Source organism: Carex rostrata, chromosome 22 (genome assembly GCF_964058835.1).
Source record: "Carex rostrata chromosome 22, lpCarRost1.2, whole genome shotgun sequence".
Lineage (NCBI taxonomy): Eukaryota > Viridiplantae > Streptophyta > Magnoliopsida > Poales > Cyperaceae > Carex > Carex rostrata.
In genome coordinates, this window is record NC_135939.1 from 3,386,297 (window position 1) to 3,398,006 (window position 11,710).

At 36.7% G+C, this 11,710-nt stretch overlaps 1 protein-coding gene across 1 annotated transcript; it reads left to right on the forward strand.

Annotated features, from left to right (window-relative positions):
* Nucleotides 1–572: 572 nt before the first annotated feature.
* On the forward strand, nucleotides 573–11,033 carry LOC144573854 (putative 1-phosphatidylinositol-3-phosphate 5-kinase FAB1C). Its single transcript, XM_078323622.1, has 11 exons — nucleotides 573–1,527; nucleotides 3,808–4,392; nucleotides 5,118–5,271; nucleotides 5,700–6,026; nucleotides 6,512–6,928; nucleotides 7,043–7,374; nucleotides 7,473–7,599; nucleotides 7,693–7,854; nucleotides 7,944–9,110; nucleotides 10,003–10,269; nucleotides 10,568–11,033. The coding sequence occupies exons 1-11, from the start codon at nucleotides 1,244–1,246 to the stop codon at nucleotides 10,820–10,822; spliced, it is 4,077 nt and encodes a 1,358-aa protein (XP_078179748.1). The 5' UTR covers nucleotides 573–1,243; the 3' UTR covers nucleotides 10,823–11,033.
* Nucleotides 11,034–11,710: the final 677 nt, after the last annotated feature.

The window sequence follows — 11,710 nt, forward strand, 5'->3', positions numbered from 1 at the left end:
ACATTTTTTTTATCAATTCTCTATACGAATCTTATAAAAAATACATATCAACAAAGATTCATATCAAACTTGAACATACACTTACAATTTTTATATTGTAATCCATCTTAATTACTACTACAACATTTCACATTCAAACTTACTATAATTTTAATATAAACTTCTTTGAATATCACTGCACAACAAACTAGAATTCAATCACCTAAGATACGGCAATATTTATGTTTAAATTCAGACCGTCTGATTAGAATCCACATTAATTTTACAAGAATCCCATGCATTCCATCTGAGACCAGATTGACTCGGATTCTGATTGGACGGCTCCGATCTAAACAGATAAATTCTGTTACCTCAGAGCACATGGACTCCAACAGACCACCGATCGGGCGAGTAGGTTCCCGCCAGCCACTCAGGTTTTCGACGTTCATGCACCGGGTGCACGAAAACGTGTTAACAGTGTACGCTCATTCTCGCGCAACATACGTTTATATATATATATATATATTTTTTTTTTTTCTTTTTTTTGAAAAAGTTTTTCTCGCGCAATGTGTTAACACTTAACAGTGTCCTTCACTCTACCTCTCTCTTTCTCTCTCCTACCGACTCTTCACCCATCTCTCTCTCCCTTGCACAACACAAGCAAGGCGCGCCTCTCGGCTTCATTCCCTCGTCTCAATCGAAAATCCTTAACCCAAATATAAAATAGTATTCTAATTATTTATTCCGCGTTGCATTTATACCTCACCATTCACTCACCAAGCTCTTCTTTATAAAACCCTCTCCTGTTCAACAAAGCCAAGGGAATGAAAAGAATGACATCTACTGTCTCTAACCAAGGCCATGGCTTCCTCGCTTTACTTCTTCTTCTCTTTCTCCTTCTGATCCTTCCTCTCATTTAGCGATTTTGTGCTTTTTGATGAGAAAAGACCGCAAACTGTCCAGGATTTTGTCTTTAGGTGATAGAATCTAGTTGTGTGTGTCAGTGTGTGTGTGTGTTTATGTACATACATTCAAAGTTTGGCGAGAGTAGAGGGTATTTGCAACTTCTGGAGAAATTTTGGTCTCTCAGGAGTTGGAATTTGTTAGCGGAGGCCATTAATTTTAGTACCTTTCGAAATTTTAGCGAAGGGCTTGCGTTTGATACTAATTGAGTGTGTTATAGTAGAAGAAGAAAGAAAATTGAAAAAAAAGGCATACAAAAACCGTCCTTCTGTGTTTTTTAAGTCTAGAGCGGTTTCGGTGTATGGGAATATCTGATTTCAACATCAAGGACCTGGTTCACAAAGTACGATCCATCATGGCAGAGCTCAGGACCCCTCCTTCTAAATCTCCGGTGAAAATTGGACTCTCCAGTGCTGAACGCCTGACGTGCTACGATTTTGCAATGGAAATTGACCAAGATGTCACTGAAAGTGGGGCCAACACACCAGAGTCAGATGTATTGAGATCTGGGAGGAGTAAGGTGGCCCGCTTGTCTGGCCGGCAGCTCTTCACTTCTCCAACTCCTCTCCAGTGCTCCACTGGAAGGTAAATATATGTTCTTTTTTATATTATAGTTTTTACATTTGTGCATTTAGTTATATCTAAATACTTTTGCTGAACAATTGTTGGATTGTGAGTATACACGGAATTTTTTATGCCTTGTTGACTTAAATTTTATATTGTTGTTCTAACTCCTTGTAATGGTTAAATTTAGTAGCATTTAATGTAGGTGTTAACTAACAGGCTAGGATTTCTCGAGAAACTTTTAACCTGACAATTATGATCATATTTTCTAAATCAAGTAAAAAATTTACCAATAAATAGCCTTATGGACATGTTTTCATAGAATTTTGTAAACTTTTGAGTCAAGTCATGTGATGAATATAAATGAATTAAATATGATATGTACCATCCAAAATATTGGATTTTGATTTCAGAAAAGATAAATTTTGGTTGGCCCCTCAATTACTTTTGGACATGTTGCTGACCAAAGAATAGTGCTAACCCGGGTTAGCGACTATTCCGAACTACTATTCTACGTTTGGATGTGTTTGGGTTAGCAAAAGGGGACTATTCTTTGTTTGTCTTTTGTGGGTTAGCATGCTATTCTACTAACCCAACTAAAAATTGGGTTAGCTCACTATTCTCACTAACCCAAGCCTTCATCCAAATACGCCCTCATGTTTGAATTAGCCCCTTAAACTTTTTGAATAGTACATTCCTATAGGTAATTTGTGAACTAATAATCATATATATGCCAACTAAGACTGAAATAAGTCATGAAATCTCACATGACTTGCTAAAAGTCATCAAATGATAATGTTAATTTTAATTTTGACTAACTATAAAAGGATGCATGAACTAGTATAAACAGTTGAGGGCCTAATGAAATAGTTTAGCGAGCTTGATTGAATGAATTCAATACTTTTGACATTTGTCAAATTATAATGATTGGACAGCAATATTGTCTGATGTTGTTTTGGTCTATAAGGGAAAATCTTATCTCATAAGCACATATTAAAGCAGTGAATGAAGTGTGCCAACTTACAAAAAGTAGTGGAAACAATAGCTACTAAAATCCTTAACAGTTCGAAAAACTTTAGGGAGCCATGTAAGCATGGATTTCATAGTTGGCTTCAATTCCCAATCATTTTTAGTTAATATTATCTACATGCATATTTAAGTTTTTAGGTTATAGAAAGCCGTCGAAAAATAGGAAGCACAAGGACAAGAATTCCATCCCACAAAGAGACTGAAAAGGCCAAAACAAGAACCATTGATATGATTAATTTTAATATGATACACATAGCCTCATGTATGTATCTTCATCAATAATGACCGTACCAGAAATCAAATTTCATGGGGGCAAGCCCGGCTTGATAAATAACAGAAAAAATCCACAGTAGCCCATGCATGTCCACCTTCCACAGAGAGCACTCAAATGCACTTAGTTTCCTTACCCCTAAAATTGTCAGTACTGAAATGTGGGACCAATAAGGCTTTCATTTAAGAAATTTGCTTAAAATTGCCCCGGGATCGCCCACCGATGGGAAGCTGCCACATGTACAAACCATGTATGAAAAAATTCAGAAAATTTGAATAATTTTTCTGAATGTTTTATACAGGGTTCCACACATGTGGCAGCTTCCCATGGGTGGGAAAGCCCGGGGTAATTTTTTCCCACGCGAGAGAAAAACATATCCTTTCATTTAATAGTGAGACAGACTTCTCTGCTGGTGCCTGAATATATAGGTGGGACGAACTTCATGTCCTTGAACTTCCTATTTTCAAGATATTGTTATATAGTCACTAAAATTCAAATAATGGAGCAAATTATTTATCAATGATAAAATTCAGCAAATTGTGAAACTTGCATAAGAAAAATCCTAGTGATATGTAAGATGCAAGTTGCTGGTAAAATCTTTTTTATTTGGCAAAAATTTAATCAATGAACTCAAAATTTGATTAGTGTGCTTGTTAACATTAAGTAAGTGTAAAGCATTAAAGATAAAGATGCTTTGTTGTTTTAATAAGCTCCAGAAAATTCCCACTATTTAAATAGCAAGCATTCAATGCTTCCGATATACTACTGAGATTTACTTCGCTTTCTTGATGCTATGCCGGAGGCGCCCATAGATTAATCGGGCCTATATGGAAATATAAACCACTTAACTTTCTCTTTAAATACAACAATATTGCTTACAAGAATTTCTTCAATTGTGTTTAGTTTTTGGTAAGCTTGTCTTTTAGCATGCATTCTATTAGGTAGTGCAAAAGTGATAAATTGACTGATAACTTTTTTTTTTCACTCTTGTAATTTAATAGGGGCTCTGTAGAAGAAGTTGACGAATCTGACAAGCAATTTTTTGCACAGATAGGCGAGAGTCTATTGCCAGAATTTTCCGATTCCGATTCAACTAGTATGACAAACAGCCCAACCAGGGATGACACCACTACACCCAAATCAGAAAGGAGTATTCTCTTTGATCGAGAATATTCTGCTGATTTTGATTCTAATAAGATTTGGCTGCCTCCTGGGCCCGAGGATGAAACAGATGAGGAAACGGGTTTATTTGATGAAATAGAAGATAGACATGAGATTGGTTTTGATTCTGATTCTAGTTTTGTGTCTGATGAGTTTATTATGGGGTCAACTGAAGTGGCGCAGGAGAACTTAGGGGGAACAATGCATACTCACTTTAGGGCACTTGTGTCCCAATTGCTTAACGGGGAAGGATTTAGCTTGGAAAATGAAACTTATGAGAAATATGAGAGTTGGCTGGAAATTGTGTCATCGCTAGCGTGGCAGGCGGCAAATTTTGTGAAGCCTGATACAAAAAGAGGTGGCAGCATGGATCCGGGAGATTATGTGAAGGTCAAATGCATTGCCTCTGGGGAACCATCCGATAGGTTTGTGTGTACATATGGCATGCATACTCTTTTTTTTTTTTGAGAACCATCTACTTTTTTACCTCTTGAACTATTGGACTTGATTTAAATGTGCTAGGAAAACCTTTCCTTTGTTCCAATAGGCCCGCTATTTTTTTTTCATACTGTTCAATGATGGCCCTTTTTTTTTAGAATTATTGGTGCTAATGTGGCACCTGGGGGTGATGACATGGTGACATCATGGCGCAAATCTAGTAGACCGGTTGTGTCCAATGCTAACATGGCACTCTGTGGCATCCAAATCAATGATGATGTGGTGCCACATCTTCTTTAATCAACAGAGGGCTGTGGTTGATACAGGGGCGACAATTAGGGGGGTTGATTGAGCTGGGAAACGTTAAAAGACCTAACTAAACTGTGAACTAGTTGAGGGGGCCAAAAACAAAGTTTCTTTCCACTTTTTCATTTTTCTTATTATATGATAAGTTGATAATGCAAAAGTAAAATCTGAAATTTGCATGCAGAATTAGAACCCAATCAATTATGTCAGAGTGCTGGTTATGATGCATTTCGCATTGTGAGAATGGCCATGCCTTTAACCAGATGATAGCACGATGACGTGATAAAAACACCAAGGATTTATGCTTGGTCAATAAAACTTTACAAGTCCCTACCTCCTGTATGTTATGCTACCAACCATATATATTGCAGCATATGAAACTTACAGATATTTTTCACCATTGTAGCAAATTTATAAAAGGTGTGGTTTGTTCGAAGAATGTGAAGCACAAGCGCATGGTCTCGCAACATGTAAATCCTAGATTGCTTCTTCTAGGAGGTTCTCTTGAGTACCAGAAAGTCTCGAATAAGCTTGCCTCTTTAAATAACGTGCTTCAACAGGTACTTCCTTTTTCCTAAATTCCTTTGCCAATTATTTTGGCTCCTGTATCCTGTTTAATTTTTATAAATCTTTTCAAAAATTTATTTTGCTTTCTAAAAATTAAATCAAGCTTAAAGACATAAATGTGAACATCAGGAGTTTTTTAGAGCTCTTGGGCAATTATTTTTTAGCCTCATAAGGAAAATAGTCTTATTTTCAATGAAGAGTCTGATAAAAACTTAAATTTATATTGAACTTGAGGATTTAATTTTGAAACTGGTGTAGTTTTAAACCTTTTTTTTAGTTTTTTTTACCATGAAACCTCACACTTTGGACATAACTTGTTAATAACAAGAAGCTGACAGTATTTGTTTATTATCACAATGGAAAAATAGAATTGTTTTATATAATAGTGATAAAAAGACGATATTTGCTTTCGTCAATTCAGGAGAATGATCACTTAAAAGCTATAGTCGAGAAGATATCAGCTCTGAGGCCTCACGTGCTTCTGGTAGAAAAAAGTGTCTCTCCTTATGCACAGGAGATTTTAGCAAAGGAAATATCGTTAGTTTTGAATATGAAGAGGCCTTTACTGGAGCGCATATCGAGGTGCACAGGTGCACAAATTTCCTCAGTTGACAGCATTGGGAAGGCCCAACTGGGGCGTTGTCGGGATTTTCACATAGAGAAGGTTACACAGCACCCACCCAAAAGAAGTCCTAAGTCCAAGACTCTGATGTTCTTCGAAGGCTGCCCTAGGCGCCTTGGTTGCACGGTAATTAATTCATTTGTAATCAGTATATATATGAGGAAGTTTAAAATTTCATGCATGCCCTTAAAAAATGAGAAATGTACCTGGAAAAGGGTTTGTCATTATTTATTATTATTATTTTTTCAAAAAGCAGTAATTGTCACCTATTTTGTTAAAAGCAGACACAACAGTGCAAGGCAGGTCCTAGTCCAGATAACACATCACTTTCTCTTTTTATCATTTGACAAAGACTGTCAGCAGCCAAGTTAAAAAGGAAGTGTGACAAAGGGTCACCCTGCTTTAACCTGTCATGGTTTTTATGTGCACATAGATATATTTTCTGAATTCTGGAGGTTGTAGAAGATATTTCCCATTTTGCAGGTGCATGCAGGATATTACGAGGATTTGCTAATTTTTTTTTCAAATTTTATGCTAATTTTAACCAGAGAATTTTTTTTAATATTCACTGAAGCTTATGAAAGAGCATTTTGCGCTGTTACATTCATTAGGTGCTTCTGAGGGGCACTTGTTGGGAAGAATTAAAGAAAGTCAAGCGTGTGGTACAGTTAGCACTATTTGCTGCACACCATCTTTCACTGGAGACATCCTTTCTGGCAGATGAAGGTTCGTTCATCCCCCAATTTCCTTCCAGTTCTGGCAACAATGAAATTGGAATGGACGATCTAGCATTCCCCTTTGGTGAACAGAATAAGCAGCTAGATAGACCCAAAGAAGGAAATGTAAATTTGAAAATTACTAATAATGATAGTAACATTAACAACAGTCAGAGTATGTTAGTTTCTATGTCTAGTAGATGTGTCCCAAAAGGTATGGTCTGTGAGCAGGCTCGTCTGTTGCGCATTAAGTTCTATGGTTCTTCCGACAAGCCACTAGGGCGTTATCTCTGTGAAGATTTGTTTGATGAGGTAAAAGAACAACAGCTTAATTAAATATTTCAAAATAAAAAGAATAATAATTACATTTTGTCTACTGTGCTAACATAGTTTTTTTTTTTTTTTTTTTTTTTTTTTTGTAACTAGAGATTATGTTGTGAAATTTGCAAAGAGCCGTCACAGGCTCACGTGAGGTGCTACAGACACCAACAAGGAAACCTAACAATTAGTGTAAGACGACTTACAGATGTACAGTTACCTGGTGAGCGGGACGGCAAGATATGGATGTGGCACCGTTGCTTGAGGTGTGACCCGATGGATAGTTTTCCACCCGCCACAAAAAGGGTCGTAATGTCAAGGGCCGCTTGGAGTCTATCCTTTGGGAAGTTTCTAGAACTCAGTTTTTCTAACCACACCACTGCAAACAGAGTTGCCCCTTGTGGCCATTCTCTCCCGAGAGATTGTCTTCGTTTTTATGGGTATGTTGTTTGTTTCCGTTGCTGTAAATAAGTGCGTGGTTATTTATACTGTTATAATTTGTATATAGTTTTTCATTTTTGTTATTATGTATATGTAGATTTGGGAGTATGGTAGCATTCTTTCAGTATTCTCCAATTGATATCTTATCAGTTAGCTTACCACCGCCGGTTTTAGATTTAACATGTGATGTCCCTCAAGAATGCATTAGAAGAGAAGCTGAAGTGGTACATTTATTTCTTGTAAAAAAGTGTTGTCTTTACCTCCAATGACAATTTTTTTTTTAAATGTTCTTAGAGAAACATACTTGCTTTTCTCAGATATATGGCAAGGTTGAGTGTCTTCATGCAGAGGTTTTTGACTTGCTTTACCGATTTGAGAAAAATAACTCATTGGCAAAGGATGAACCCTTGGCTATAGGTGCTAAGAGTGACCTTATCAAGCTAAAGGATGTGCTTAAGATGGAAAGGAATACATATGATGTAAGTGTAACTTTTCCTTGTTTCTGTTGATTTTCTTTAAACATTCTAATATTCTTGATAATAATATTACTATTTTCGTTTCCTTTCAGGTCCTGTTGCAACCATTTTTGGAAGAAAACTTCCAGCCATTTTGGTCAACAGTTCATGTTATGGAGCTCAATCGGTTGAAATGCAACCTTCTCATAGATGCATACATCTGGGACCGCCGATTGTTCCAGATTGACATGGATATCAAAGGACACTGCTCTCTTCCTAAATCCGTGCCATTTTTTTCAGAAACTCTTTCGTTCAAAATCCCAAGGAGGTCTTTGCTGTCCCAGGAACTGGAAGCATCCAGTCCTCGTGTACTTGAGTTCAACAACACTGAGAATATAGCTGAAATTGATCTCAGAAGTCCCTCTAGAGAACACTACATGGATCCAATCTATGAACCAGAGGAAGCCGGTTCATGCACATCAAGCTTGTCGGATAGGATTGATTCAGCATGGATTGGGTCTAGCTGGGCAGAATCCAAAACGGGTTCAGTGAGTCCCATTAGAAAGGCCATCACCCCAGTTCGAGTCCATTCTTTCAACTCATCTTTAGGCCTCCGGCAAAGGGTTTTTGGGGGATCCACCTCAGACACTCTAAATTCAGTTCCGGTCAAATCGGTGGACTCTTTTGGGGATTTCCCGAACATGAAGCGGGCCCTATCTCACAGAAGTCCGGGAGAATTAGACAATTCAAACATATTAATAGCATGTTCCCCCATCTACATCACCTGTCTTTCTAACATCAGAGCTGACAGGGCCCGCTTGCTGCTACCACAAGCTCAGTACAGTGATGTGGCAGTTGCTGTGTATGATGATGAACCAACTAGCATCATATCTCATGCATTATCCTTAGCCCCTGTGGAAGCTGGGGAGACCCATGCTAGGGTTTCATTTGAAGATGAAAATGCCCTTCCAGGTGACAAAGCTAAGTTCTCTGTAACGTGTTATTTTGCAAAGGAATTTGAAAATCTCAGAGAGAAGTGTTGTGAGGCCGAGTTGGATTATGTGCGGTCATTGTGCCGTTGCAAGAGGTGGAGTGCAAAAGGTGGAAAGAGCAATGTGTATTTCGCAAAGACGCTTGATGAAAGGTTTGTTGTGAAGCAGGTGACAAAAACTGAGCTGGAGTCATTTGAGGAGTTTGCACCAGAGTATTTCAAGTACATGAACGGGTCATTGGTTTCTGGCAGCCCCACTTGCTTGGCAAAAATCCTCGGTATTTATCAGGTGAAGCCTCTCTGTCTTGAAAAGATTTAGGGTTAGTTTCTTAGTGTACTACTGCAAAATGTTAAATTTAATCTTTGATGTCCTGCTAGAGAAGCTTTTTACATATGATAAGAAAATCCAGGTATTGATCCCCATATTTTCCCTAAACAACCAAATCATCCCCTCAACTTCCAATCGCACCAGATTGGATCCATTCTGTTCTATGAACCCATCTGACCCAGCCTCTTTTCAAAAGAAAAAAAAACAATATTCACTTTCTCCTTTTTCCATTCTAAACCAATATTCTTTTCTACTGAACCCAAGTAAACTAGCTTCCGGGCAACTACTATAGATGAACCGGCCGGTCCTTGTCAGCGAAAATAATGCCTGTAGTCATGCAAATGAATAAGAATAGGTAGTTTACTGATAGTTCAGGGACCAATTTTGTAAATTTGCAAGTTATGGTACATGCTTCTAGATAGCATGAAAGTAGTCCTTTTCATCCTATATTTTCCATTTGCTTTAGAAGGCTTAAATTGTCCCTCTCATTGTTTTAACTTTACATGAAGAATAAGAAAAACTTTTGTTGAAATAGATCTTTGGGATCTTCTTCAACCTACTTCACACTTGTAGTTGCAACGTCAACACATATGTTATTCCCATCAATTTTTTATTTTCTTTTTAACAAACTTTGCGTATTTTGCTGACAATTGTCAATTCTTCATATAGATGCACCTTATTTTACAAGATGTAAAGTATTTTTCTTTTTGTTTAGTTACTTGCATGCAGTTCTTCTAGGAAATAAATGCACTGAACTTGGTAGTTTTACTTTTTGTTTTAGTATCTTTTGCAGATACTGATACTTTCGTTTTAGTATATTCTATTAGTGTTATTAATTTTTTCTGTATTTTAGGTGAGTGCAAAGAACATGAGAGGTGGGAGAGAATGGAAAATGGATTTAATGGTAATGGAGAATATATTCTTCAAACGAAACATATCACGGGTTTATGATTTAAAAGGCTCACTTCGTTCCCGTTACAATTCTGACACATCTGGAGAAAACAAGGTCTTATTGGACGAGAACCTCCTAGAAGCTCTCAAGAGAAAGCCCATTTTTCTTGGAAGCGATGCAAAACGACAACTGGAGAGAGCCATATGGAATGATACTTCTTTTCTTGCTGTAAGTGATGATGTCATATAATTTGTTATGAAACAACTAATAAAAGAAAGGTGAATGAATAAATGAATGCTAAGCACTCTACCCATATAAGACTTTGATCCTTTAATGCGCACATAATCAATGCTAATCTGCTTTTACTTAGGATCTATAAGATAAATCTGTTATTATATTGGAGTTTACCTTAATTTATGTTAGTATGAAATATTGAAAGCGAGACTTTTTGCCTTTTCCATTAAATTTTTTTTGTAACTTTTAATGAAAATTTTATTCATACATTATTTCATATGTTCTTTGATAGTCGGCGGATGTAATGGACTATTCCCTTCTTGTCGGGATAGATGAAGAACAAAAGGAGCTTGTGGTTGGAATAATAGATTTCATGAGGCAATATACTTGGGATAAGCAGCTTGAGACGTTGGTCAAGGCCTCTGGTATATTAGGTGGCCCCAAAAATAAATCACCTACCATTATATCTCCAATCCAATACAAGAAGCGTTTCCGGAAAGCAATGTCTCAGTATTTTCTAACCATACCAGATTGTAGGTGTTGTTGAGCAATTTTTTTTATGGAAACAGTTTTCTTTGTTAGCGTTTGTTAATTGTTATGATATAGTTCAATGTTTAAATTGAAAGTGGCAGGGGAGCTAGACTTGCTTGAGATGGGTTTCATGTAATTGTATATTCTGGGTGTATCCTAATCGATTGGATATTCATTTAACCAAAATTTGGAAGGGATAATCAAAGTGCTACCGCAGATTAATTCCATACCATTATCGCATTACTGTATATTAGTAGAACTAGGGTGTTCGCTCAAGTCTAAAACCTATTGAATCGGCCTCAAACAACGAATTTGAACTGTTAAAATCTGTCTACCTTACAAGTGATGTGTCTAAATGTCAAATTTTTTAATTTTGAAATTAATTTTGCATAGAGTCAAGTGGTCAAAAAAAAGTTTAAAAAATGAATGCATTAAAATTAATTTATTAACACTTTAATTTTGACCACTTGACTTTATACTAAATTAATTTGAATGTTTGAAATTTTCACACGTAGACGCATCACTTGTAATTGATTCGGATTCGTTATTTGAAACCGATTCGATGAGTTTTAGACTTGAGTTCATCAAGGGACTTGGTGAACTTAAGAACACCCTAGTTCTACTCATATTACTTTGGAAGCTTCTAATTGTCTACAACTAGTTGTTCATAGTTTGTCCACAGAAAAATTGTCATTTGACTTGCGTAAATCCTGTAAAATTTTATATTCAATGCTGTAAACTTATGTAACTAATCTTATAGAAAACACACTTTAAAATTCTAACATTAAAGGGGACCACTTTGTATACTTGCACAACTTGTTAAACTAATTGTACTTGCTGTGGGACCACTTGATGTACTTCTCTAACTTACAGTTAAGACAGTTTTAAAACCTTCTAGAACATT